Below are 27,598 nucleotides of genomic sequence, written 5' to 3' on the forward strand. Positions count from 1 at the left end.
GACGGCGCGATGCAGGCTGTGAAGATCGAAGGGGACAGTGAGTCAATCGCGTTGGACGCACCTGCCATGCCGCGAGACTCAGACGCGAACGCACGGACCGTCTCAAGGGAGAATTTACGCCGCAGAGAGCGCAGAACATGCCCCGCATCAATTCCGGAGTCGAGATCTGGTAGGTTGAACAAGGCTGATACTGCGTAGCTGGCATGTATGGATTCTGCGAGCCTGATCTAGTGTTGGTTAGAGAGAGCGTGTTGGTCACACAAGACAGAAGGTGTGGAATTGGCTGTTCGATTGCTAGGTGTTTATGACAATGTATATAGTTCCAACGCGGTCTTTGTACGTTTTCGAATTGCTCAGAAGATGGCAGTGCCGTTGACGTGTGAGCTTACTCCGCCTATGATGCTGTTAGCGGTTGCAAGACCTTGTCAATCCGGGTATTCAACGTACCTGGGCAGTTAGCAGGCGCAGAGGTGAAGAAGAAGAACCATCTGTTCTTATCGCGGCACGTTTGCGCAAGCTTCTCGAGATCCAGCATCTCGCCGAGCGGCATTCCCCAAAGGGCGAGGATGTACTCGTGAAGGTGGTAGTCTAGCAACGTCAGTCTGATGTTGCCTGTAAATTCAAGGAAACGTACTCTCATGTGTAGGCCACGCCTCAAACGCCGGTGCATCACCAGCGACAGACGCAAAGTAGCTATCATGCAGCCAATCCAGAATCTTCTCCTCCTGACTCACACCAGCATACCGCTGACCATCTTCGCCATCCTTTCCGCTACCATGTCGAAGAGCAGCCTTGCTGCGGTCTTCATCACTCTTGCTGTCGTACGCCTCCTTCCATCCGCTGCGGATGAACAGCATATCTCCCGGCTTGATGTCACCGCCTTGAGCCGCGGGGCGAATATCAATACCCTGGTCTTGGCCGCATTGATATAGGTCCTGCCATGAGATGGGGTAGTAGTCGTAGGGGTCGTAGTTGATACCCTTCTTGTGTGCGTAGCCCCGGTAGTCTAGGAGGATCCCGCGACCTGCGATGCCGTGCTCGGCCCAGTGGTGGATGGAACACTTGTGGTTTGCGTTTGGACCGGCGATATCGCTTCCTTTGGTCTATACTGGATGTTAGCAAAGGTTCGTTGTGATGGGTTTCGATACATACGCCGTTGTAGAACGAACCACTGGGAATATGAGCGAAATGTCGGAAGCCATCCCATTGCGTGCCAGACTGGGTATTCATATGATACACATCGTCGTAGGCAATTCCTTCAGCCAGCGTCTTGATCTCATGCTGAAAAACCTCACGACCAAACGCGGGAACATTCGGCACGTTGAGAGGCAGACTACCTCGCGGTCAGCAATGACATATTAGAAGGATCATGATAACACGGACTTAACAGGCACGATTTCCCCCGTTCGTATCTCCCTCGCAGCCGCTGCGACACGTGTAGGTGTCAGGAGGTTGAGACGGCCGATCTACATCTGATCAGTTCGGCCCGCAACTAGATTAGACTTCGGTCGAACGTACGTAGTCGCTGTCACCCCAAACCCAAGCAGCCTCCGGAGGCGCCCCGGGAATCTGAGGTAATTCCTTCCTTGTCGGAAATTTAGTGCTATCTGGATCCCATGGTATGGTTGTTGCCGTCTTATTCATGGTGAGAAAATCTTTGATCTGCGTCAAGCGCTGACTCGCTGTGGAGGTTTTCGGGTCGGCCATGTTGGTGAGGCAGCGGCGATCGGGCTTTGTCGGTGTTTGATATGGTGGTTGCGGGTTTTGCAATGTGTGAACCGTTCTTCTTTCAAGGTTTCCCCAGAATATCAACGATGTCTCGAGCTGTTATGACGTTTACCCCGCATTTCTTGGAATGCTGGTGGAGCCGCTCGGACACCGAGGCATTTTGTGGGGTCGTGGCTCCTCCGCCCTGACTACCGGCAACCGACTCGATCATCCAACATCACGATATTCCATCAATCTTGTGCTGGTGTAGCGTACTCCACGATGTTATTGCTCTTAAAGATGTTTGTATGAGTAGAGCTGAGATGGCCATGTGGCGCTAGCATAGATTGATTGTTGGTGGAATTATTGAAGTGGATGACGTAAGGCGGCTAATCACCACTCTAGCCGTAGCGTTTCCAGAATCCCAAGATTGCCACCTGGATCATTCTTGGCCAAAAGCTTGTCGTCTGGTCAAGCAAGTCTTGTTCACTGCATAGAGTCTTGTCTCGAACATCAAAGGTCGTCAAGCGTAGATGCAGTCGATGATGCCAGGGCAAAGACGCAATGTCTATTGGGTAATTCCTAGGTAAACTTGTAGTGTCAACAGCATCAGGGCGTGCACTAAGCTCCGACCGTCTCATCGCCTACCACGCTTCCGGGATCATGGCTAGATCGGCAGGCGGTCGGTCTCGTTGATGTACGATGGAGCGGTGCGTACTATACCCATAGACTTCGACTATCAACCCAGCACCACTCGGGTAAACCTGTCAACCATTGAAGCACCGTGAGCCTTACTCACTTCGTCAAACACGCTCATAGCCTTCTCGGTCTCTTAGAGTCCGAGCCGTTGATCCAGACATAAGCTCGTACTTCCCGCGGTCGATGGGCGCATCACGAGCACTTCCCTCCCATCGATTTAGCCGGTTGCTATCAGGACCTCCAGCCAGGGCTATTGGCTACACCAAGCTCGCATCAGCACAGCTCACAGAGGCACGGATGCATCGGTGCATCCTTCTAGTGCGCGCAAAGCTGTTGGAGGGATAATTCTAGTCCGTTGCGCCGTTGGGCCGGGTCCCGCTGGTGTCGTTCGCGTCGCGTTAACGAAGGCATATAAACGTCTACCCCAGACTTGTACCCCAGACTGTAGCTCATCCCCAGATCTCTTCTTTTCTCCATCTTTTCACCCATCGACCTTGCGACATGGCTTCCGCGGACGAGAAGCCGACCGCTATCGGCATGGAGCATGTATCCGACACTTCAATTGACCACGCCGTGGCGTACGAGGAGGGCAAAGAGGCTGGCCTAAGCGAGGCTCATATCTGCACCGAGGCAGACAGCAAACGCATTCTGCGCAAGACGGACATTTGGATGCTGTCGCTCCTTTGCATGGTGTACTTCCTGCAATCCGCCGACAAGGGAATCATCGGATTGACGGCCGTCTATGGTCTGAAGGAGGATGCCCATCTCAAAGGCAACGACTACTCAAACATCGGCAACATCGGATACTATGCGCAACTCGGTGTGCAGCCTTTGGCCGCGTGGATCCTCGTCAAGCTGCGATACCGCCACGTTCTTCCCGTCATCATCACATGCTGGGGTATTTCAGTTGCCGGTGGCCTCGGTGGTTCTAGGAATTACGCCGGGCTGCTGGCATCTCGATTCTTTCTCGGTGCCTTTGAGGCTATGGTTGTTCCCCTGTTCTCGATGATCACCATTGCCTTCTACAGGCGTTCCGAGCAGCCATTCCGCGTGGCTTGCTGGTACAGCTGCTATGGTCTTAGCACCGTTCTCAGCTCACCCATCGTTTACGGTTTCGCTCAGATCAACTCGTCCTCCTTGTACCGCTATCAAATGGTGTACCTCTTTTTCGGACTCTTGACTATCGTAATCGGTCTTATCACATACTGGTGGGCCCACGATAGCCCCGGCGAGGCTCGATTCCTGACACCGGAGGATCGCTTGAAAGCTGTTGACCGAGTGAAGGCGAATCAACAGGGTATCGTCTCGCACAAGTTCAACTGGAGTCATGTTGCCGAGGCCTTGAGTGAGCCCAAGTACTGGCTGTATATGATCATGGTCATCGCTGTCAATGCCGGTGCGTCGGTTTCTTCGGTCTTCGGCTCCATTATCTTGAAGAATCTGGCTGGATTCAGTTCGGACGAAGCTGTCTTGCTGAACATGCCTTTCGGAGCGCTCCAGGTCGTTTCCATTCTTGGTGCGTCATGGCTTGCATACCGTTTCAAGCGCAAGTCGCCATTCTTCCTCGGCCTCGTTACCATCGTCATTGTCGGTGTTGCTCTCTTGGTTGCGCTCCCGAAAACTCCGGACAACAAGGGTGGTCTGCTCGCAGGCTATTATCTGATTGCCTTCGTGTACGCTATCAACCCTTTGCTCATCTCGTGGATGGGCTCCAACTGTGCCGGACAAACCAAGAAGGCCATCTACTACACCTCTTTCAACGCCGGCAACTCCGTAGGCAACATCATCACCCCGTACATCTTCGATTCGAAGTTCCAACCGCAATACGTAAGCATCCTATCCCTGTCGTATACTCAGCCGCGAGCTCATCGCTAACACTCCGCTTTTAGGTCAATGCTCTCAAGGGCATCTTGATAATCTGGTGCATCCTCTGGGGAGTCGTTGTCGCTCAAGTCGTCCTTATCACCTGGATGCAGAAGAAGAAGTGCGATCAGCGTGAGGCGGCCGGTCTTCCTAGAAACCCCATCGATTACTCGATGAGCGGCCATTTCCATGAGGCAGGTGCTGAGGTCCACGGAGAGAACGGTCTGCAAGACATGACAGACAAGGAGAACATTTACTTCCAGTACTTGTTGTAGATATGGCTAGAGCTTTATCAAACCTTGTTCGTTTTTCCGTAGTAGATACCAATGCATGAACTTTAGTCGATCCGAATGGCCCATTATGTGTGTATCTGGCGTCTCGTCAATTCGGTACTTTTCGTCGTTCATGTTCAGTCCAGCGGCGTGGAGGTTCTCGAGTTTTGCAATGACCTGAAGTGCGAAGGGCAGTATCGACTTTGATAAGGCGTGGGGCATGCGCAGGTGCATGCGCGGAGAGCTCGATTCAGGATGTTCGCTTATGTTCTTCACACATGACTAGCATGACGCGTCGCGTCATCCAACCCCTCGGCATACTTTTGCAACAACAGCATGCCTTGGTGTTCACCAACGCCATTCCCCTTGACCAGGCGCCTAGACCACACACTTCTCACCTTCATCCTTTCGCTGTACGGATGATTACACGGTCGCAGCTGATTTTCGCCTGCTTCTTCGTCCCTTGCATCTCAATCCTCCTACTGCCGCTTCTATACGCACGTCTACGGCAACCAGCAGATACGATGCCTGCACGAGTATCACCAGACGACGTAGCGTCTGCTCTCCTTTCCGAGAAGGGACTAGAACTTCAATCACTGCAAACCATCCAGTCGTTATGGGCAGGCTACGGCGAGATATGTCGCGTATTCGCTAATCCGATAGGCTCGCCAGATTCGACGAAATCCTACATACTCAAGCTTGTAAACCCCCCACCGACGAAAGCCAGCGACGAAGGCCATACCAGGAAGATCCTCAGCTATCAGATTGAACAATACTTCTATAGCCACCTCGCTCCTCAAATGCCAGCAACTTTACCGGTCGCCGAATGCGTCGCTAGCATCAACAAGCACAACACGGACGGCACCTCGATGACTGCGATGTTATTGAGCGATCTGAAGCAGCAATACCCTGTGGCTGGAGAGAAACGCGACGTGTTGACAGCGACCCAAGCTTATGCCGCGCTGGACTGGCTTTCCGGCTTTCATGGCTTCTGGTGGACCCGCGTCAAGTCTTTAGACTCTGCGTCTCTGGTCCTACCACCGCTCGAGGAAGTACAACGTTATGGACAGGCCTCGTCGAACAAATCGGTGTGGCTCAATGGCGGATATACCTATCTTGCGACGCGTCGCAAGGAGTACAATACTCTGGCGAAGGATTACGACGCGGAGTGGAACGAGCCGCTCACCGACTGGGTCGATGGCGAAGACCAGTCCATCTCCGAGATAGCGGCAGCGTTTCTCTCACCCAAGGCTACCGGCCGTTCACCAATCGAAGCATACCAAACTCTGATCCATGGTGATGTCAAGTCTGAAAACATGTTCACCAGCAAGTCAGGCGAAGAAGTCGCGTTCTACGACTTCCAATATACTGGTCTAGGTCTGGGCGTCTGCGATCTTGCCAAGTTCTTCACATGCTCCGTTCCGCTAAGCATGCTCGTTGCCGACTCGCATATCCCGCGGGAGCTATCCATGCAAGAAGGCGAGAAGCAGCTGTTGCAACGATATTGGGAACGGCTGAGAGAGACTGGCAAACAAGAGTACAACTGGTCGATCTTCGTGCGACATTGGGAGACGGCGCTCGTAGACTGGCTCCGCTTTCAGGCCAGCTGGGGCTTCTGGGGAAATACCGAATGGTTGGAGGCTAGGGTGCGGAGTATACTGAATGATCAGGAGTGGAGGGACGCATTGGTCAGTAACGTGGACAAGGCGAGTATCCGCAAGTAGGTGGATTCCACCGAAACGAGCGACCTCACTTGCTGTCCCTGTAGCGTTTGTACCTTCACTCGCCGCAAATATCGGTCCCACCGGCGCTGAACCCTTCTTCTCGCCCTCAACGAGTCTTCATATGGTGGATTAATCTACACTCGGTAATAACTCGGCTGGAATGGCCAAGTGGTAAGGCGTCGCACTCGTATGTCGTACGATATGCGAAGATCCTGAGTTCAATCCTCAGTTTCAGCTGTTAAATCCTTTTTGTCTCACCTTTTTTGCCGCCAGTTTCACTTACGCGCCAAACTGGCCAACACAGGCGCAACAGGAGCTCACGTCTGAAGTCCTTCGGCAATGCCAATAGCTGATACAGACGAGGCAGATGATGCAAATGGTTGGTTTGGTATCGCTGACCCCGGCCTGCATATTGTGGCTTAGCGAATCCCGCAGTCGCAGGCCAACACACTTCGCGAAGCTAAGAGATGCCCACAGCCTGGTTGACTTCTACGAAGACTCTGTCGTCATACAATTTCGGTGTCCCAACAAATGTCGAACTCAGACTACACCAACCAGCTTCCCTCTTCATCATCCGCCACTGCAAATCTCCCTGAACAACCAACCTGCGAATACATCGATGCGGTGAGGCTAGATTGGTCTGGCCGCGGCACATCTCACGTTGATTACCACAAGTCTGAGGTACTTCCTCTGGCCGAAGGCGAGTTTCTCGGTCATGGCATGAACGGCGGAGTGTACGAGACCACATGCGATGGCATCAGACTCGCCTGGAAACGCAAATATTGTCGTCGCAAGATAGGCGAAAGAGAAAGAAGTGAGATCGAGATCATCAAGAAGCTTTCACATCGCCACATCGTCAGGCTCGTGGGAACCTATACGCACGGCTCATTCCTTGGACTGTTACTGTGGCCTGTTGCGACCTGTGATCTCGCGACTCTTCTTGAGGATGTGGATTGGTTAATGAAGCAAAAGCTCTTTCGCTTCCAGGATCCAGACGAGCCACTAGAAGAACAGACCGATCCCGACGCCGATCGCAAAGCAAGACTTCGCGAACTGGGACTTCCAACTGGAGGTCACGCTACCCGAATTGTCCCCGCGATAGTATTCCTAAAACGAACGATTACCTGCATAGCAAGTGCAGTGGCATACCTTCATGCGTCCAACATTAAGCACAAAGACTTGAAGCCTGCCAACATTCTACTTTCTATGGACGGGCTATGGTTGACAGACTTTGGTACGGCAACAGACTTCTCGGACATAACTGGAAGTGTTTCAGAAAATGGAGAACGAGGTACACCGAAGTATTTCGCGCCGGAAGTCGCGAGTTTCGCACCTAGCGGGCGCTCTGCAGATATATTCTCCCTGGGATGCATATTGTTCGAACTCATCACATTGTATATGGGACATACTTTGGACCTTAGCCAGAAACTCCGGCAATCGCACGATAAGTCATTTCAGTCGAATCTTGATAAAATCGTCGAATGGTTCGAGGATGATCTATCGGTTGGATCGACGGCTGCCGACGATTATCTCCTGGGCCTTGTGCGATGGATGATGGAGAAAGAGGCAGTTATGCGCCCAACCGCTGACATGATCGAGAATGATATCTTGATGATAAACGGGCTGGGCACGGCTCTCTGTGCGACTTACCCTCGACTGCAGCATTTGGACTCTCATCGACAGCGTTGCTGTTATCCGAGGGCATCGCCTGAAACTGGAGCGAGCATACCGCCAACGCTAAGCTTGAAAGCCACTATCGAAATCGTACACGGAACTCGCTACCTTCAGTCAAGTCCTCGCCCAGTATGCACCGTCTATCTTGAACACACAGGCGAAAGCCTTGTTGAAAGTGTCCATATATTTGTCGTAAGTACCTATCTGTCTGCATCTTTGTAGTACCGCATATTGAAAGAGGACTTTCAGGACAGAACTCATCGGAGATCTCACGTTGTTATCCATTCACCGCCCTATGAGGTAAACAGCGCGTACGAACGTGACATGAGTGCTTACGTAGTGCTTCGACCAGGGGTGGTATGGGATCATCTGACGGCACACCTAGTGCCAAAGACAAATGAAAGGAGGATGATGCCCGTTTTATGGCCATCGAATTACAGAGACTTCAAGTCTAACAACTTTTTTGGCGTTCGAAATTCATCTTGAAAGCGGACTTCTGGGATATGAGTCGCGAATATGTCATAGCACTACGAAGGATGTCAAGTCTCATTTCAAGAGCGCCGCGAAAAGTCTGCGGTGCTCGGAAATCTGTAGCACGTGAGGGCAGTACAAGGCTTCCCGCTACTTTTATCTGGCATAACTCCAACACCACCTGATATCCGATTACCCAGCAACGCGGAGCTATGCTATTGGTCAGTATGAAATCTATCTGTGACCGCCAATCAGTCATCTTTATCGCAATCATACATGCAACGGGCTTGTGTAGCCTGCATGACGTATCAGAGTCGTGGTAAGCGCTAGCGGTGTGCATGGTCTTGGCGCCCTTGCATATCCCGCTCTGCTGAATATGCTGACACTATTATTGGCGGTCGTTCCAATAAACTATGTTGTTGTCTCACGTTACCTGCACGAAGTCTAGCGTGTGTACGTATGGCGTGCCGAGGCCCCCTCGCGTGGAAGATGCGATCCCCGCACATCATCCACCGCACTTATCATGGACCGCCTTTGGGATCTCATCCGTAGTAGCGCATCGAAAGAGTTCGCTGCGTCTCTGATTGGAATATGGATACTGTACTGGCTCGCCGTGGGCGTGTACAGGGTGTATTTCCACCCTTTGGCAAACATTCCTGGCCCAAAGGTACGACCTGGAAGACAACGTGTGGTATGGGGGACTCCAGATGACGACTAACGCTGTGTAGCTAGCAGCGTTCACATTTTGGTACGAGTTCTACTATGAGATTTATCCGCACAAATTCCAGTACATGTGGAAGATCAAGCAGCTACATGAAGAATACGGTGAGCCAAGGTTAATGATACCTGCCTTACGGCTCTGACCGCAGCGACAGGGCCTATTATACGGATCAATCCTCTTCAAGTCCATATCCACGATGCAGATTATTTCGACACGATCTACGCATCCGGCATGAATCACAAACGCGATCGTTGTAGTTGGTCGTTTCACACCGGTGCGAAATCTTGGGAAGGCGCAATACTGGACACCATAGACCATGACTTGCATAAAATGCGACGAAATGCCATAGCGCCTTTCTTCAGCAAGCGCTCGGTCCAAGCTCTCGAAGAGCTCGTCGTAGACAACACCAAGAAGCTTATGGATCGTTTCGCCGGCGAACTTGAGAAGGAAGGGCCCAAAGCCGGTGTCGTGAACCTTAACGACGCATATGCTGCTTTCACCATGGACACCATTTCCGAATACTGCTTCGGCGAATCGATCAAAGCCCTAGACCACGACGATTACGCTAAAGTCTGGCTCAAGGTAATGCACGACGGGATTCAGATCGAGCCATTTGCGCGTCAATTCCCTACTATCATGAACTTCATGCTCGATCTTCCGCCCAAAGTTGTCGAGAAACTAAGCCCCGGCGTAGCCACAGTGAACACCTTCAGTCTCAGGACGCTGGGCAGGATTGAACGCATTATGAACTTTGAGGACGGCGATGGCGACGCGAAAAACCTGAGGCGCACGATATTCCATGATATACGGGATGATGTTGGTTGTAAACTTCCGGAGAAAGAAAAACATCCTAAGCGGTTGACGGCGGATGCTAGTGTTATTCTTGGTGCTGGGACGGAGACGACGGCAAGGACTTTGGCTGTTACTACCTATTACCTGATCAAGAACTCAGACGTGGGTGAGAAACTGAGGCAGGAACTAAAGACCGTGATGCCTACGGCAGATCATGAGGTCTCGCTACCCCAGTTAGAAGCTCTGCCATACCTAGTAAGCAGCTCACTATGGGTAAGAAGCCGGACAATTCTGACAACTTGACAGACCGCAGTAATAAACGAAGGCCTCCGCACCGCCCACGGCGTCTCCTCCCGCCAACCCCGCATCCCCACTGGCGAATCCCTCCAATACGGCCCCTACACCCTCCCCCGCGGCACCCCCATCATGCAATCCTCCTACCTCCTCCACACCGACCCTGCCATCTACCCCGACCCCTTCGCCTTCCGCCCGGAGCGGTGGATACAAAACCCCAAACTCACACGCTATCTTTTTGCTTTCGGGCGTGGAAGTCGCAATTGCCTAGGCATGAATCTTGCTACGTCGGAATTGTATACGGGGCTTGCGATGATTTGGCGGAGGTACAGGATGGAGGTGTTTGATACGGTGGAGGGGAGGGATGTTTTGACGACGAATGATTGCTTTTTGGGGATGCCGGATTTGGGGAGTGAGGGGATTAAGGTTAGGGTTGTTGGGGTGGTGGTGGGGTGATGGGCGTGTGTGGAGCGATGGTGAGGCTCGTGTGGAATGGCTAAGGAAGAAAGGAGATCTCATTCATATGTGGCATTATGCTGTTCGATATATTTATCCCCAGCCTGTCGATTGTATCTCTATCCTCCTCTATATCCCTCAGCCCGCTCAAACAGCATTAAAACCATCACAAGCACCATCATACGTACGATAACTCGGCGGCCTTGGAAGTTCCGAAGGTGTCCACTCGGGAAGTTCGTAAGTCGGCAGCTGCTCATCCGCCGTCGACTGCACCGTGTTCGGTGGCGCAACTACACTCTTCTGGCGCCTGAATCCCCTCTTCCAACGTCCCTTCACCGCATTCCATCCTTTACCCGGCGCCATGGTGATCGCTTCCCACATAGCCTCACGGCTACGTTGAGCAGAAGCCCACATCCTTTTTGGCCCATCATATTCTAGCCAAATTGCTATCTTCACTAACCAGACCAAGAGAACGATGACGAATATGAGAGTCGGAATAGCACCAAGCGTCCCCCACACGATCAGGCAGATTTCCAGCGTCGGATACGTCGTTCGTACTCTGTCCTCCACGTAGTCAATGACAGCAGGTGGGATGTTGGCGCCGTGGATATAGTATCCAATCCTACCAAGATACACACCCATCCTCCAGATATCGAGTAGACTATCGTCATAGTGACACTCGCCCAACGCAAAGTAGTCCCGATCAGAAGTGAACGGTCTCAGCGTCTTCGGATTCTTGACGCGCTTCAACTTGACGGCCTCGTTGTTATACAGTAACCCCGGCAGAACCTCACTGAGGCAGTGGCCGTGCTTGCAGTCCTCGGACTTCTGTTTGGAACGATACGCGGTTGGGTCGTTGAAGATGGCTTTTCGCAGCGTTTTTGGGTAGGAGAGGTACCAGGGGGTGGAGAAGGAGAAGAGGCCGGGTCGGCCGCGCGGGTCGTATGCGAGCGTGCCGTTGGTGTATGTGATGGTGAAGTAGACGTGGGCATCACCATCGTCTCCATGACAGTCGGTGTCGTACATGGTGTCGATGGTGATGCCTTCAATTTTACCTTCCCTTGAACTGATTTCGCCGGGAATGTGGTGGGGGAATTTGCGTTCGGGTTGGTGCTCGTTGTCGGACCAGATGCTGTGACTGTGACTGTTAGCGATGAATTTAGGGGAGGTTTTAGCACGATAAGGGGTTCACGCACTATGACGCTGGTTCATTTGTTGGTGAAGATATAACCGTTGGTGTGCTGAGCTTGGGGTCATGCAATGTTAATGCCGGGACCGACGTTGAGATTACGACCGGGCCGTGACCAGTTTTGAATGGTATCTTGTAGGTGGAAGAAGATGTGGAAATTGTTGGAATGGATGTTGAGTCGGACGCAAGTACACCAGTGCCGAGAGGAGTCGCCGTTGGAGAGGAAGTCGCGACGATGCCACCTGCCAGCGTGGAAAGGAGCACGAACTTTGCTACTGGGGACATCATCTTGAAATGAGTTTTGTCTGGGAAGCCGATGTGAAGGGTGCGGATGTATGATGAGAAGAGAAGATGCTTCCTTAGCAGTTGAAGCAAGCTATAAAGAACATACTCAAGGAGAAGCCTAGAAACCGCAGTGTGCAACCAAAGTTTTTCGTAATTCTAACCATGGAATTGAAATCTTTCTCATTTTCGCGCAGGGCGCAGTCGACTTCCACGTGGTTTCGGTACCAAGGTCCACCTCCTGCCATCCTTGGGACAACTCAATCCTCCCACGGCATAGCCTCATCGATACCGAACACGTCTATACCGCACAGGAACAAGAAGAATGCTACACCGAAAATCGTGCAGGCAACCATGAAGATGAGGAAAAGAATTATGCACACGCCGCCTTTGACTGTGCATGCATATCCGCAGAGAGCGATGACGGCCAAAGAGGCGTGGATCAAGGCTATGACTGCTATCGCGAGAATGGAATACCAGAAGATCGTTGAGAGGAGGTTTTTAAATGCATGGCACATCGCGGACTTGGAAGTAGCGGGTGTTGTGAGATGGCGTTGCGGAATGTGTGTAAAGGTTGAGAGTGTGAAGGTTTTGGGACGAGGTCAAGTGTTATGCCTTCTAGATTAGTGATTGTCATAGCGCCGAGCTTGTAAGCCCTTTCTTTTATTTGAGTAGACATGTTTGCTAAACCTTAAGTAAATTGCGCAATCAGCGTGCCTAAAGATGGATGTACGAAGTCATCAAATGTCCCACAACAGTTCGTACATGAAATTTGCTTGCACCCACGCGCCTTGTCGCCATAGTATAAGATGCTTTGATGCGCAAACAATTGATTCGGTTATAGAAAAAGTGCCACTAGCTTCTAGTGGACCATCCAACCGATGAAGAAGAGAAGTAGGCCAACATGATAATAAGGAAACTTCAAACTAGGCGATGTTAGGTTGTACGACGAAGGCGTCTAGTACCCCTCGTTAGAAGAGGTCCATAGTCGCAACTCACATCTCAGAGCCCTCCTTCATCTCTTCAACCCTTACTTCCACCTTCTCTTCACCACCATCCTCACCCTTGTATCTCTCCTCTCCCCCTTCCGCTCCCTCGCCCAAAAACCCCGTCTTCTCATCAGCCCTCGCCTCCTCCTTCTCACCCTTCCCACCCTTCTCCCCCTCCCCCTCCTCCTCCTCCCAAGCCAGCCTCCCCTTCTCGACATCCTTCCTCCCCCCATTCTCCACCATATCCCAAAACTCCCTCTCCTTCCTCCTCAAATCAACCTCCATAAGCGCCGCCCCCAGCACATACAACCCTGCCGTCGTCATTTGCAAAACAGTCAGATGCCCGTTTGTCCAGTAGTTCGAAGCGAGATACACAGTCTGCAGCACGACTTGCGTGACAAGGAGCACGCGGCACCAACGCGAGTAGCGGCGGTGTTGTTTGATGTCGGTGGTGGTGGACATGCTGCTGTTGCCCAAGTTGGTCTGGGAATCGGATTGGGATAGATGGGCTTGCGATTGGTCCAAGTTGTCGGGCATGCTTAAACGGCGGTGTTCTGCTGTGTGGGCGGAGTAGATGTGGAAAGCGTAGCCGGTGAAGAGGAGATATAGGTGGTCGTATATTGTTTTACTGGGAGTGAGTCCCACGATACAAAAGACGTACACGATGACTGAATACCTCATTAAATAATGGAAGGGATGACAAAGACTGAGGTGATTGATGGTGCGTTTGAACGTGAGACTCAAGTTGAGAGGTGGATGGAGCGGGGCGAAGATAGGTCATTATTATAGACAATGATGATGATGGTGGGTGGCCTGATTTGGGTTAGCAGCCGTTTCTTCCGAGTGCAGACACACATGACTAGCCTGTGGCGAATGAATCGGAATGGGATCCGGTGTGTACACCTGTTCCTATTCGCACGTCAGTGCCGTCTCCCGAACTTGGCGTGCGATGCTTGGAGTGCTTAGCCCGTACATCCGCAATCGTGCCATCGCGGTAGTACACGAACGTCTGAACATGAAAGGCGTCCTCTTACCTATCTCCGGACCCGCGTACACCGACCCACTCAAACTACCCACATCGAGGTTTCCTCCAAAGGACCCATACCAATAGCATACCGCATTAACATGCGAACCCCAAACCTTCAAACCCAGCCCCTCAAGCCTACCACCACTCATCACCACTCCTCCCAAGCAATCTCCAGCATCCACCAGAATACCGTGGCACAAACATATTTCAAGATCCATTCGAAAAATAAACCTAGAAGAGGCACCCCACATGCTCTCCAAAGGAAGCCTTGTGGTGCGCAATAGCGAAGGCGGTAGATAACCTCTGCGATGCTAACGAGGAGCATTTTTAATACGATGGCGATGACGATGTACCAGGAGAAGTAGTATGCTGCTTCGGAGAGGAAGGTGGAGATGTGTGATCTAAGTGTGGAAAGGCGTGAGGGCGGTGTTGGAACGATGGGGTTGGGTTTGGATTTGTGGGACATTGCGTCGTGGTCTGGTGTGTTGGTGGTGGTGGGGAGTTGGTAGATTGTGTGAGGTAAGGCCATATGAAGATTGTATATGTGGAAGTGGTAGGAAGTAGCAGTGGTTTGGAGGGTGTTGAAGCAGTATTGTTGTCAAATTCATTTCTCGTACACGTACCATGGTTGGCCGATTTAGTTCCAATCCAACCGCATACCGTCTATTCGGCAGCTGGCGGGTATCTAGTATGCCACTTCCCGTTCCGTCTCCTTCTCCTCTCCATTGGTCCTCGATGCGAACGCTGGATGGTCAGCAAACACGTCGTCGACGTCCTGTGCCGAAGCAGCAGCAGCTTGATCGACGTCAATCGAAGGCTGATTAACGGCTTCAGCTGAAGGATAATCACTGAGTCCATTCAGGTCCTCATCTGCAAGCTGGCGCAAATACCCCTCCATTTCCTCCACATCATACTCTTGCTTCGGCGATGGTGGATCGTTGGGATTTCTGTACTTCGTCCGCAAGGTTTCTGACATGTCAAATGTGTTCCCGGACGCAAGATCGACAGTCCAATTGTCCATAGCTTGGTTTGCGAAATTATCGGCTGCGATGTTGCCTGGATTGACGTCGTGGGCCTTGACCCAGGTGATCTTGGTCTTGGCGCCAGCCTTTTCTCGTTCTCGTATCCTCGCCAGGATGGGTTGTATGATTTCCTTGTTCATGACATCTTTGCCATGAGAATTCTTCCAGCCCTTTTTCTCCCAACCTGGGACCCATTGTGTGAGGCAGTCCCGAGAATATCGGGAGTCGCTGATGATTTCCATGTCGCGGTCGATGGGAACGTGGTCGATGGCGCGGGATATTGCGACTAATTCGGCTCGGTTGTTGGTCTGGAGATCACCCCTTAGAGGTTCCTTAACGTTCCTGCATTGATGTTAGTGGGCTGTCTCTCGTACAGAACATGCTGGGCACCACACGAACCTGGGATCTTGTGGGCCGAAGTAGACACCACAACCGGCTTTGGCGCCAGCATTGCCATTGCCCCGCGAACCGCCGTCCGTGTATACCACAACGGGGCTTTTGGAGTCTCCGGTCGGCTGTCTCTTCCTTTTGCCAAGTTCCTCCTGCGTCTTCTCTCTGATCCTGCCTGTTAGCTCGTCGAGCTTGATATTCGGGTCGAAACCGTCTACTGCGTCTGGCGGGAGGGGACCGTACCCGGGCTCGATTTTAGCTTCTTGGTGATCTGGAATCAATGCCGGTGGTGCGTTCTCCTTCTTTTGTCGCTTTGGCGCACTCTCTGATATCTCTCTACTCCTGTCCAGATTGCCGGTCGCTGACGGGGAACCAGATGCAGAAAGATCTCCTCGTAGGCTTATGGGTGCACTAGAACGTCCATTGGGGCCGTAGACATAGTCCTCAGCCTCCGCTCGGGTCTTGAAGCCCTGTTGTAGTCCACCACTGTAGCCTTTGACTTGCGCCTCTGTGTTCGGCCAATCCGTATAGATGCCCGGTTTGCGCCCGACCTTCACTCCGTAGTAGTTCCACTTTCCCATTCTTCCCTCTTCGTTGACACGAGTGTCGGGGTAGTCGTCCCAGGGCGGAAATGGGCGTACAAACGTTACGTGCGATCGAGACAATGGGCTTGTAAAGCGGGTTCGGCGGTCGTTCGAGTGCCTACTCGTGTCAATTAGAGACCAAAGTTACAAAGTGATGACAAGTCGCGTTGTCGAGCACTCGCAATAAGAACATACCGTACGCTGGTCCTAACAGAAGGAAATATGACGCGCTGCGTGAAGTTTCGCCAGGCGCCAAGTCGCATGCAGCGCTTTCTCGTTGAAAGGGGATGGCGATTCTACTTGGATTCGGTGTCTTCGCAAGATTATATATCGGATTGAACTTTTCGCAACATTGTTTGTGGTTGCGGGGACGGCTACGGAGGAACAACTTCGGAGGTGCTTGGACCCTGCAGCAACGTCAGTCGAGCTTCATCTTGGGAAGGCGCGCTAACGCGTTTGTGTAGGACTAACCGCGTTTGACAATTCGCGAGAACGAGACATCCTCACGGAGTCAGACTTTCAATTATCGTGCGAATTGAGTATACACGTCGTGGAAGTGAAAACACGTACTGGCGGGTTAGTCGACGCGTTGTCGTTTGAACCTCGGGATACTCCCTACCCCACTACGTCACCCGTCTCCTCTAGCTATCCATCGCGTACCCAGTTGTGTCCCGAGGTAGTACCGGGATAGCAACATCACCATTCACTGTCATCCTTCTTCATCTTGGTGAACCTACAACAGTCACCATGTTCGAGGTAGGACCTTTGCATGTTTCGCCCAGAAGTGTCCACCGCTCACAACGTCCAGGGTCGTCACGCAGCAGACAGATATCGTCTCCATCTACATCGCGCACGCTCAGTCATCTTGACTGGTCCAGAGCTGGTTGAAATCCGCGCAGCACAGCGAACATTCGAAGGCGCCTACGTCCGTACAGCAATCGGCCAGTTTTCTTTTGCGCTTGTCGTGCTAAAGATCTTCACCGCCGAGTTCTACTCGATCGGTGCGCTGTTCGCTGTCTACGGTGCTGGCATCTTGTTCATCAGTTTGTTCCGGCGACAACAAGGTCAGTTGGGAACGATCATGCGGATGTATGACGACGAGAATGCGGGTGCTGACAGCGAATAGGAAACAAACAGTTCTTCTCAGAAGTCGGTGAGGATGGCCTGCACAGGAAGAAGTTCCGAACATCCGGCAATGTGGTGTCTGTGTTGACGGCCTTGAGCGTCTCAGCGTACATCTGCCTGCTGGTCCTGACGCTGAAGCTTACGACATAGTCACTTCCCGACTCTGCTCCTAGTCCGTGACTGCCGCCTTTTGCTTTTCGACACACAATTTTATCACGGGTGACAAGGCTAGCGCGGTATCGCTCCAAGCATGTTGCAGGTGGTTCAGGATCCCCACGATACGGAAGGCGCGTCTGGGAGGCCTCTCAGAATCTGGGGAAATACATGTCGCGTGTGTACTGTATATGCGTGCCAAGGACTTTGGCCTATACAGTACAACAGTGGAGTTGGTGGCTGCACGCTGACGTTATTGGGTCCACCCACGAACTGGTCGACATCGGACGAGTGCGAGACACCTTGAAAGTAATGGAGCATCACACGACAATGGAACCATGGCTTGGTCCAGGGCTACTTTGGTTCTCAGCTCGATTTGTACCTGGGTACAAATCACAGTAAAGGTGTGCTCTCTTTATCGTCGCGAGCTGCATTGGGAGGCGTGGTGGATTGATTGGTTATCGGAGTCGGACTGTGGGGTTTGTCCGCTTCGAGCAATGAACACCTGCACCTGCCAAGCGGCCTGTAACATGGCGAGGGATGCAGACAAGTCGCGCCTTATTGCATCGCAGTTTCACCGACCAGGCTGCGAGATATAAACTGCCGATTATGCATTTCTCAACGCGTTTGCGCGCGTTCCTGAAAACTCGTCCTCCGCCAACGGTCTAGTTCCAGCGGCGTACCCGTGGTTCTCTCAACCAAAGGCCGACTCCGAACAGTCATATCGAGCCAGCCCTTGATAAGGTCAACGGCCCGATCAGCCTGCTTCTGCAAATCCACCCGACATTCCAACAGAGACCCTTCTTCCACACAACTTTTTTGAAACATCTCCTCAACACAACTCAGTCTTGCACCGGCAGCCGCGACTCGCCTCCAGCGCCCTGGGTGCTATCTTAGCGCAGCGGCCAGGCTAGCTTGACATAAGTATTTCGACATCTTGGCATGACGCCGAACATGGAAGCAGTCCCGACGCCGATGGTGACCGAGCTTGTAAATCGCATACAACCGCATCGCCGTCGATCCTCAGCTTCCTCAAACACCTCGACTACCAACCGCCGCCTCAGCTCCCACTCCATCTACGCCCGATCTGTAATGAGCAAACTCACCATCCCTCTCGACAACGCAAAGCAGCCAAACACAAACACCGACAACGACCTCACTCCGCGCGCCTCATCCGCTGAGCCCAGATTCCCTGCGGTTGCGCCTGCAAAGAACGTGCAAGCTCTCAAGGAGCGCGCACTTCAGAATGGCGAACTAAAGGCTGTACCGAACCCAGTCCAACAACAACACCACAATGGCACTCTGGTCACAAAGGATGGCGTGGGCGCTGCCTTGAGTGACACCCCACTGCCATCCGTTCCGGGAAGCCCGCGGGAGTATGGAGACGCGCCGCCGCAGAGCTCATCCTACTTCACTGACCGTAACAGCGCCATAACCCGCAACAGCTCCGCCGTGTCAACCCCGCGATTACGGCCTACTACGCTCGATATCCCCGGCCTGACCAAGTCCAAGGTCTCCCCCGACGGCAAGATCGCACAGCGAGATGTCGGCTCCAAGCTCGTCATCGTCATGGTCGGACTGCCCGCGCGCGGCAAGTCATACATCACAAAGAAAATGGCACGGTACCTGAACTGGCTGCAGCACGACACCAAGATTTTCAATGTGGGAGAGAAGCGGAGAGTAGCTGCGAGCCACAGTGGGTTTCGGCTGTCACAAGCGAACCTCGAGCGGGTCTCTTCGTCCGTCAAGCAGGCCATTGAGGAGCACCAGGACACACTGCCGCAAATCGCTGCGAAAATTCTTATCAATGGCGACCCCGCGCACGATGGGCCCGTAGACCCACAGAACCTGCCGGACCCACGCCGGGGGAGCACGGCCATTGCGGAGGATGACGAAGAGGGTCCGTCACTACCACCACCACGCGTCGAAGTCACATCGCCAGGCCCAAAGGCGCCGTCACCGAACAATGAGGCGGTGGAGGAGGAGAACGAGTCCATGGACCAGTCGGCGGACTTTTTCGACCCTCAAAACCAACGGGCAGCGGCACTGCGAGAGCAATGCGCCATGGAGACTCTGGACGACCTGCTCGACTACATTCTGAAAGGCAGTGGCTCTGTCGGCATTTTCGATGCAACCAACAGCACACTCGCGCGGCGCCAGCAGATCATGGAGCGGATACGGAATCGTGCCGGGCCAGAACTCAACGTTCTGTTCGTCGAGAGCGTATGTCGAGACCAGAATCTGCTCGAATCCAACATGCGCCTCAAGCTGTCGGGGCCAGATTACAAGGACAAGGACAAGGTCGCGGCACTGGCCGACTTCAAGAAACGCGTGGCCATTTACGAGAAGAACTACGTTCCAATCGGCGACTACGAGGAAGACAACAACATGCCGTACGTCAAGATGGTGGATGTTGGCCGGAAGATGATCTCGCATCAGATCAAGGGCTTCCTCGCTGGCCAAGCCGTCTACTACCTCCTCAACTTCAACCTTGCACCGCGCATGATCTGGATAACAAGACACGGCGAGTCAGCGGACAACGTGGCTGGAAAGATTGGCGGCGACTCCGACCTTAGCGAGAACGGACAAAAGTACGCAAAGGCGATGACACGCTTTATTGCAGCTCAGCGCAAGGACTGGGCAGTCCGGCAGGCAGACAAGATGGCCAATACTCACTTCCCACCAGTAGCAGGCGACCACACCCCTCCGAACCCGTACTACAGCCACGAGCTCGAACAACGCAACTTCTGTGTCTGGACATCCATGCTCAAGCGCGGCATCCAAACAGGGCAATACTTTTGCGACGAAGACTTCGAGGTCAAGCAGATGCGCATGTTGGACGAGTTGAACGCAGGTCTCATGGAGGGCCTCACATACGAAGAGATCCGCACAAAGTACGCAGACGAGTACCTCCAACGGCGACGCGACAAGCTCGCCTACCGATACCCCGGCCCCGGCGGCGAAGGCTACCTCGACGTCATCAACCGCATCCGCCCCGTCATCGTAGAGCTCGAGCGCATGACAGACCACTGCCTGCTCATCACACACCGCAGCGTAGCCCGCGTGCTACTGGCATACTTCCAGGGCCTCAAGCGCGAGGACGTGGCTGATCTGGATTGCCCGCTGGGTATGCTGTACCAGCTCGAACCCAAGCCCTACGGCGTCGAGTTCAAGGCCTGGCGATACAACTCCGAAACGGATGACTTTGACCATCTGCCGGATTACAAGCTCAGACGTGCGCCTACGCTGGCAAACAACTAGGAGCGATTGTCGTTTGATTGGGATTGATTAGAAGAAGGTTTGCGTATATGTGTATATTACTATGGATGGTTTCCTCCCTGCAACAAGGTTTTAGAGATGAGTGCGATGGTGGGGTTGCCCATTACTTTTCGGGGGTTCGTGGTTCTCTCCCTAATGCTTGCCCTATGGTAACGGCTCTTTTGACGCTTGGTTAAGATGCTTCATGAAGTATACATGATGGTTTATGGGCATTTACAGGAGTCTCTTTCTTTCTTTCTTTACATCATTCTTTGCGTAGACGGTGGTATGGGTATATGATAGATTGATGATCGGATGGATTATGCAATTATGATCAGACTTTGTTGTCTTCACTTCACTCAAATTTTGGGGTTGCTTGGTGCATGTGATTGTGATTTTTCGCGCTAGGGGGGTATATAAAGCCTCTCTTGGGGGCACCCTCCTCTCTTCTTCATACCATATCTTTCCGGGTCTTTCTTCAAAACTGGATCAATACCACGTCATGTTCGCCCTGGCGGTCTTCCCCAAAAGTCGTGGAACTCAATGCCATGTGCGCGCCGTCCGCCTGTCTTTCCAACCCTATCTTTCAAAATCCAACCTCCAAGTCCCATGAGGATACTCTCCTCCGAAAATCTATACAAAATCACAGTCAACAGCCCCATGGCACCAGCGACTGTGCTGTTCCAAAAGCGACTTCTCATCCGACTATGGTTCCTCTGGCCCAGCTATCGCAGCTTATAAAACACTTCTCCTGGTTCCCAGGTTTCTTCCAAATATTCCGCATATACTATGATGTTTTCCAAAAACAAGGTGCCATCAAAGGGATGTGTGCGCCGGTCTTCTTCTTCCAAAACATGGCTGTTACCATCAACATGTGCGCTCCGGGCTTCGTCTTTCCGAAAAATGAACATCACAATTTACATGTGTGCGCTCTCCGCCTCGGCTTCTTCCAAAATCATAGATGTACCTCATGATGTGGAAGTCGAGTGTTTTGGGAAACAAACTTCGGAAGCTTCCGCCCATGAGACGGAGACCGGTGCCGCTGGCTGGCTACTCAACGTCCTGGAGTAGGACATTATGCTCGGGACCGGACACGAGAGATGTATAAATACCTTCTCTCGCTTCTTTTGCTTCTTGTCTTATAACTACCACCTTCCTCCTTCTTATACTAAAATTCCCGCAACTTGTATCTATGTGGGCTCCTGCTCCTCTTTCCTAAAACGACGGATCACCAACTGACATGTCTGGTTGCGCTGCTCTCTTCCCCATCACCGACGATCAAAAAGCGACTGCAACTCATATATGGAGGCCGTGAGCCTTATTTAAATGGCCTGTCAAAGGTGCCATGGAGAGCGCAGCTTTTTGCGCTGCGTTTACAAAATATTCACAAAACATATCATGGAGAGTGGAAATGCTAGCGGTGGCGTATAAAACTCCCCTCTGCTTCTTCCTCTACTTCTTTATTACCACACTTCCTGTGTATCTTTACCAAAATACTGTGGCTACACGCTCATGAGAAGTGGAGATAGGAAGCTTCGCATTCAAAAACACTTCCCTCGATTCCCATCTTATGTCGGCTTCTCGACAACCTCTTTGCATTCTACCAAAAGAAGACCTTGACCGTTGGGATGTTTGTTCTCGGCCTTCTCCCTCTTTTACCCAAAATCGCAAAGTCGGAGTTTGATGATCGAGTGTGCTGGTGTTGTCCCGGTTTTACCTTCTCTCCACAACAAAACAAAGCAATGCCGCCTAAATAGAGGGGTGTTGTGCGGCAACAAAAGAGGTCGTGGTGCAACCGATGGAGTGAGCTGTGCTGAGTAGCGAAACTTCCGAATTATCGACAGTGTCTTGACATGGCTGGGAGAAGACGAGATGGAGATGAGATATAAAAGCTTCTCTTCTTCCTCACTTCTTCTTACTTCCTACACACCACAACTTCTGGGGATTTACCAAAAAGGCATTGTTTCGAATCCATGGCTGTTCCGAGTTTCTTCCTCCTAAAGATGACTTGGATTATGACATGTCCGCGGCTCTCGGTCTGTCGCTGTCACTCTAGCATTCAAAAACTGACGGCAAAGAAGTCATGCTCTGGAGATTAGACATCGCGTATGTTCATACATTGTCCCAAGAAACCTGTTGTTATCAAAAGTCATACCACAATACCATGGTCGCAAGAGGAAAATCTGGGAACCCGCCAAGTGAGCTATAAAACCTTCTCAATCCCGCATTTCTGGCCTTCTTCGTTACCACACCACTTCCACTGCCTTTCTCCAAAAACAACGCGGCACAAATTCATGGCTCTTCTCCTGTTCAAAGTGCGTGGCTTCACTCAGGATGTCTCGTCCTTCCTTTCCGCCTTTCCAAAACATACTGTTCGAGGAAGCATGTCGGAGTGTTCGTGGGAAGAACCAAACAGCTCAATCAATTGGCTCATGAGAAGCACCTGTCGACAAAACCCGTAGTCGCCAAATTTATGTCGGTCGCTGAGACTAGAGAAGAGTGGTATAAAATCTCTTCTCGTTGGCTTGGGGACTGGCTTTGTATATTACACTCTTTCTGCGGTTTACTAAAAGCAGTTTGAAACAGATGCATGTGCTCTGCTCTTTTTCCAAAAGCTCATCGCGAACAACGCATGTCTTCTCGGCCTTCTTCTCAAAAGCTAGTAAAAGACGACTCATGTCTTCTCGGCCTCCTTCTCGACCCATCATACCAAAACTTGCTCTCTGGCAGCTTCATCATACTCAAAATCGACTGGACAGCTCTTCATGCGGAGTTTGCTTCTCAAAACAATCTCAGAAATTGGCTATGCCTTTGCGGTCCCAGACCTTTCGCATTATTACCTAAGAAGCTCGGTATAAAAGACCCTCTGCCGTTGTACCTTCTTGGCCTTCTTTACATACCACTTCCTTCAGTTTTACCAAAATCACGAGAATTGGCACGCATGGACGTTCGTGCGCTTCTCAAATTACACGTCGCCCCATTCATGTCCTCTCTTCTTTCGTTGTCGCCAAATACATTGGAGCCATGATGATGGAGAACAAGGACCAGTTCCGAAAGATGACTGTGGGGTATATACATGAGCAGCGTGCCTCTGAAGTACCAAGATGCATACAACATGACTTCAGCGGTACGGTGGATCGCATATGAAAGCCTCTGCGCATCCTCTGCTTCTTCTCTTCTACCCCAAAATTCTTCCCATTGTTTTCCAAAATCCAACTGCGTCGAGCGCCATGACTTGGCTCGCCTGTGGGCGACGCTTACACATCTTTCCAACTTGTCGGCTTGACTTTAAAAATTACATTCTACTCATATCTCAAAATTCCAGATTATCACGTGCCATGGCGAGTTCTGGTCTTGTGCAACAAACTTTGCCAGAACACCGGAAATAGTCCGCGCGTTTCGATCTCACAAAAGTCTCATGAAGCGATTTTGGAATCGTGCAGTGGCTATTGCTACGACTAGCGCGAGAGCTGCGCGCATAAAAGCTCCTCCCGCGTTGATAGCTTTCTTCATTCTATATTCCAAGCTCTTGTTGGCTTTTCCAAAAACGGCACACCGACACGAAATGGCCCCTCTGGCTCTTTCTCAAAAGTTCATTGTTTCACCGCCATGAGTGCTTTGGCTGCTCGTCCTCTCTTCTTCTAAAACGATCGGCGTCACTGCCATGAGCGAGAAAGATTGTGCTCCGCCAAAACATCTATCAGGAACTGATTTCCAGACAGCAGCATTCAATGCCATGAGCGAGAAAAGTCGTCCTTTTCCAAAACACCTATCAAGAACGGATACCCAAAAACAAAACTCACAATGACATGACTTGCGGCTGGCGTCGACGAGAAACTGTAGAGACCGAGAGCCATGGTTGTCTGATTGCTCCACAAACTTCACTATTAAGAACCGGTTACTCAAACAAGACGACATAGCTCTTATGACTGGTGCAGCACTGTTACCTCAAAATTCCACACAAAGATCGTATGCGCGCTCCTGCTGCGTCCTCAAAACTTGTTACGGAAGTCCCACGAGCTTGGGCGCTGGAAACTGTGGTAGCGACGCCATATGACTCCAAAATGACATGTACGCCTTCCAAGGTCGCGGCCAGACGTTTCGAAAGGCAGTTGCGTAATACTGATGTGGCAGAGTTCGTCTGCTGGAGGTATAAAAAGCACGCTGCCTTGTCCTTTACCTTCTCTAATACTGCACCACGATTTGGTGTATTTAAGAAGCCTAATACGTGCACTCTTGGGCGGTTGAGTCGTTCATTTAAAACGGTGACCGATGCGCTTTATGTGTTGCTGTTGCTCGCGCTTTCCCGATTGCTTGAGCTACAGGAACTCAGGCGAGCGCCGTGAATAGTAGAAGTTGCCGGACGTGGCTATTCAAAAAAGGCGTCGTAACGATGGATGTTCGAGAGACAGCCTACCTTACCGTGAGGGTTCCATCGGGTGGCCTGTCGGCTTTTGAGTGGCTGGGAATCTGCTGATGTACTGGAAAGCGTGACGTCAGTCAAGGGAAAAACAAGGCGATCGAAAGTTATGCTGATTACAGCAACATTGTGATGTGTTCGTCAACAGGCATGGACTGCAAGGCTGAAGCGTGCATGCGAGATAAGGTAGCCTCGTTGGACGCCACGATGCAGCTGCCGCTTACTTCAGCGGAGGGGTCAGCTGGAAGGTTCTCGTTGCGCAATTTCAGCCTTAACGATCAAAAACCTAGTCGTCTACCCCATTCGCCTACTCCCTTCGTATATCCCCTTCATCGTGTCATCAGCTCCAATATCGAGGTTGAGAGTCTGACAAACACGTTCACGCCCCGCACTCTTTCGAGCTACCGCCGAATTCGGCACGCTTGTCGTTGCGCCATTCCCCATGGAGGATAGCCCGCTGTCTGTCATCGCCAACATCGCCGGCATTCTCACCTTTGCCGTGGCCATCTTGGCGTCCATCTATGTCCGCTTTGTGTCCTTGCGCAATGGTCGCATCGAGATGCAATCGATTCAAGACTCCGTCGTAGACGTTCTGAACGATCTTGAGAAGATGAATAGTTCAGCTTCAGCCGTTCTGCAAGGCAATACCCACCTCATCGTCAATCAAGACGACGAAGACGATGTTATCTGGTTAAAGAGACTTGGGAGTTCGTTGCTTGCGACAGAGATTTTAATCCTCGCTTACTGTTTGCGCGCTATGAATGCAGAGACGAGCATGGTGGAAGCCGCATTGTCATCCGCGCGATCTCTTCAAGATATTGGGATCACCCCCACAACATTTACAGATTTCGTCTTGAAATCTCGAGAAGCGACTCAAAAAGCGACTCAAAAAGCGGCTCAAAACTCGTCAGACCACCTGAAGCAATTCATGTATCTACTCCCCGAGCCCCTCACAGACCAGCTCCCTATGTCCTGGGTGCTTTACGTACTGACAGTGGGGTCAACACCAACTCTGATGCGGTGGTATCGAGTTCGAGAAAAGGTTTTAGAAAAGGTGCGCGAGAGGGAGATCTTACGATCACGCATACTATCTCACCAGGTTTCAATGGCGAATTCGTAAGTATTGATGGAACTACACTTCTATGCAACCTGATTAATCAATGGATAGTTCAGCCAGAAGGAGTAAGAAAGCACTGGAACGGCTCGAACAGCAACATGCGGAAGTCAAGACCAAATTGGAAGAGCTCACCAGGCTGGTGACCACAGCGTGTCATGAACCAGCGCGACCCGCGAGCGATGATATCAGTGGTGAACCAGCAGAGACGCATACACAGGTGTCGCTTGGTCATCAAGAGGACGTTGAGCGGCATATAGGCGCCGATGGTTCGGAACTTGAGACAACCGATTGTTGCGAATAGCCGTAGCTCGCGCAATATCCTTTCACCCTGAAGAATCATACAACGCAGGTCGTTGAGATAACAACTACGCCCTTCATCACCTGTGAGCTCAGGCATCTGCCCGTCAGCCGACCGCTCAATCAACAAAATGCCCTTACCTTGCGCATAATCGCGAAGACCCTGTAAAAACTCCAAAAACCGATCCGTGACAAGATACCGACTCTCATCCTCACCCACCGTAATCTGCGTAAGATGAGCGTCAAGTACCTCTTTAGTGCACCTATCCGTTATGTCAAAAGCTTCTCTGATATCGCTTTCCTCCTGCCCCCGAATCCGATGCCCTCTTATCACGATCCGGAAATCCATTACCATACTTTCAGTGTCTAGATACCGCAGCATGCTGAACACAGTCGCAAAGACCAACAATCGCGATACCAAGGGGAAAGATCGATCGTCTCCTCGACGGGGAATGTCCCAGATGGATAGACCGTATGGTCCGTTCAAGCTCAAATCGACGCCAGCTCTTCGCAGGAGCTCCACGCTTCCCATACTTGGACGGTAGTCTTTGCTGTCTGGGTCTTCGGGACGATCTTCTAATGTGATTGTACGCAGGTTCGGCAGCTTTTGGACGATGATGTTTTGCAGCCAAATGCGCAAGTCGACGGCCTTGCCCTCGGTGGCTATCATGGCACGCAGCGCACGGGGATATGACGTCGGTGCATGTTCGTATTGATCAAGTGTCTCGGTGCCGATGATCATGTGCTTGATCTCGTTGGCGATGTCGGGGGATGACGCGGCATCACTCAGTGCTTGTACGCTGATGCGAATTAGAGATACCTTCACGGTTTGGAAACGAAGACAAAAGCTGCGCCACGTCTTTGTGTGAAGTTCCTTATTGACGAGACGGAGAAGGCCTAGGACTCCTGCCCTGAGAAACGAACCGATGAGCGTGATCAGTTCGGTAGGTAGACTTAGTAGATTGGGCATACTGGGGCAGTTTGGCTCATGTCAGAAGCGCTCGGAGTGTCACCCCATATACTTCGTTCAGAGCTTGCTACTCGTCGTCATCTGATCACGGGACTGTTGTCG

General features: G+C 51.8%; 12 protein-coding genes and 1 non-coding gene across 13 annotated transcripts; 8 read left to right on the forward strand and 5 right to left on the reverse strand.

Moving 5' to 3' along the window:
* Nucleotides 1-353: 353 nt before the first annotated feature.
* J4E79_009292 (uncharacterized protein) lies at nucleotides 354-1,707 on the reverse strand (the record flags this gene model as incomplete). The annotated part of the gene is made up of 6 exons (XM_049358141.1): nucleotides 354-394; nucleotides 448-588; nucleotides 635-1,103; nucleotides 1,153-1,333; nucleotides 1,384-1,466; nucleotides 1,519-1,707. The coding sequence occupies 6 exons, from the start codon at nucleotides 1,705-1,707 to the stop codon at nucleotides 354-356; spliced, it is 1,104 nt and encodes a 367-aa protein (XP_049207357.1).
* Nucleotides 1,708-2,907: 1,200 nt separating this feature from the next.
* On the forward strand, nucleotides 2,908-4,544 carry J4E79_009293 (uncharacterized protein; the record flags this gene model as incomplete). Its single annotated transcript, XM_049358142.1, has 2 exons — nucleotides 2,908-4,233; nucleotides 4,296-4,544. The coding sequence occupies 2 exons, from the start codon at nucleotides 2,908-2,910 to the stop codon at nucleotides 4,542-4,544; spliced, it is 1,575 nt and encodes a 524-aa protein (XP_049207358.1).
* Nucleotides 4,545-5,065: 521 nt separating this feature from the next.
* On the forward strand, nucleotides 5,066-6,265 carry J4E79_009294 (uncharacterized protein; the record flags this gene model as incomplete). The annotated part of the gene is made up of 1 exon (XM_049358143.1): nucleotides 5,066-6,265. The coding sequence occupies one exon, from the start codon at nucleotides 5,066-5,068 to the stop codon at nucleotides 6,263-6,265; it is 1,200 nt and encodes a 399-aa protein (XP_049207359.1).
* A 154-nt stretch (nucleotides 6,266-6,419) lies between these two features.
* On the forward strand, nucleotides 6,420-6,502 carry J4E79_009295. Its single transcript has one exon. It is a non-coding gene; the product is annotated as a tRNA-Thr (tRNA).
* A 2,431-nt stretch (nucleotides 6,503-8,933) lies between these two features.
* J4E79_009296 (uncharacterized protein) lies at nucleotides 8,934-9,273 on the forward strand (the record flags this gene model as incomplete). Its single annotated transcript, XM_049358144.1, has 2 exons — nucleotides 8,934-9,077; nucleotides 9,139-9,273. 2 exons carry the CDS (start codon nucleotides 8,934-8,936, stop codon nucleotides 9,271-9,273), a joined length of 279 nt encoding a protein of 92 aa, XP_049207360.1.
* A 188-nt stretch (nucleotides 9,274-9,461) lies between these two features.
* Nucleotides 9,462-10,673, forward strand: J4E79_009297 (uncharacterized protein; the record flags this gene model as incomplete). The annotated part of the gene is made up of 2 exons (XM_049358145.1): nucleotides 9,462-10,178; nucleotides 10,230-10,673. The coding sequence occupies 2 exons, from the start codon at nucleotides 9,462-9,464 to the stop codon at nucleotides 10,671-10,673; spliced, it is 1,161 nt and encodes a 386-aa protein (XP_049207361.1).
* Nucleotides 10,674-10,820: 147 nt separating this feature from the next.
* J4E79_009298 (uncharacterized protein) lies at nucleotides 10,821-11,699 on the reverse strand (the record flags this gene model as incomplete). The annotated part of the gene is made up of 1 exon (XM_049358146.1): nucleotides 10,821-11,699. One exon carries the CDS (start codon nucleotides 11,697-11,699, stop codon nucleotides 10,821-10,823), a length of 879 nt encoding a protein of 292 aa, XP_049207362.1.
* Nucleotides 11,700-13,139: 1,440 nt separating this feature from the next.
* On the reverse strand, nucleotides 13,140-13,670 carry J4E79_009299 (uncharacterized protein; the record flags this gene model as incomplete). The annotated part of the gene is made up of 1 exon (XM_049358147.1): nucleotides 13,140-13,670. One exon carries the CDS (start codon nucleotides 13,668-13,670, stop codon nucleotides 13,140-13,142), a length of 531 nt encoding a protein of 176 aa, XP_049207363.1.
* Nucleotides 13,671-14,845: 1,175 nt separating this feature from the next.
* Nucleotides 14,846-16,153, reverse strand: J4E79_009300 (uncharacterized protein; the record flags this gene model as incomplete). Its single annotated transcript, XM_049358148.1, has 2 exons — nucleotides 14,846-15,524; nucleotides 15,582-16,153. 2 exons carry the CDS (start codon nucleotides 16,151-16,153, stop codon nucleotides 14,846-14,848), a joined length of 1,251 nt encoding a protein of 416 aa, XP_049207364.1.
* A 750-nt stretch (nucleotides 16,154-16,903) lies between these two features.
* Nucleotides 16,904-17,431, forward strand: J4E79_009301 (uncharacterized protein; the record flags this gene model as incomplete). The annotated part of the gene is made up of 3 exons (XM_049358149.1): nucleotides 16,904-16,912; nucleotides 16,965-17,220; nucleotides 17,283-17,431. 3 exons carry the CDS (start codon nucleotides 16,904-16,906, stop codon nucleotides 17,429-17,431), a joined length of 414 nt encoding a protein of 137 aa, XP_049207365.1.
* A 1,095-nt stretch (nucleotides 17,432-18,526) lies between these two features.
* J4E79_009302 (uncharacterized protein) lies at nucleotides 18,527-20,695 on the forward strand (the record flags this gene model as incomplete). Its single annotated transcript, XM_049358150.1, has 1 exon — nucleotides 18,527-20,695. The coding sequence occupies one exon, from the start codon at nucleotides 18,527-18,529 to the stop codon at nucleotides 20,693-20,695; it is 2,169 nt and encodes a 722-aa protein (XP_049207366.1).
* Nucleotides 20,696-25,554: 4,859 nt separating this feature from the next.
* On the forward strand, nucleotides 25,555-26,232 carry J4E79_009303 (uncharacterized protein; the record flags this gene model as incomplete). The annotated part of the gene is made up of 1 exon (XM_049358151.1): nucleotides 25,555-26,232. One exon carries the CDS (start codon nucleotides 25,555-25,557, stop codon nucleotides 26,230-26,232), a length of 678 nt encoding a protein of 225 aa, XP_049207367.1.
* A 49-nt stretch (nucleotides 26,233-26,281) lies between these two features.
* J4E79_009304 (uncharacterized protein) lies at nucleotides 26,282-27,496 on the reverse strand (the record flags this gene model as incomplete). The annotated part of the gene is made up of 1 exon (XM_049358152.1): nucleotides 26,282-27,496. The coding sequence occupies one exon, from the start codon at nucleotides 27,494-27,496 to the stop codon at nucleotides 26,282-26,284; it is 1,215 nt and encodes a 404-aa protein (XP_049207368.1).
* Between the last annotated feature and the right edge of the window lie 102 nt (nucleotides 27,497-27,598).

The sequence above is a fragment of the Alternaria viburni genome, assembly GCF_023758015.1.
Source record: "Alternaria viburni strain BMP 2772 chromosome Unknown scaffold_24, whole genome shotgun sequence".
Lineage (NCBI taxonomy): Eukaryota > Fungi > Ascomycota > Dothideomycetes > Pleosporales > Pleosporaceae > Alternaria > Alternaria viburni.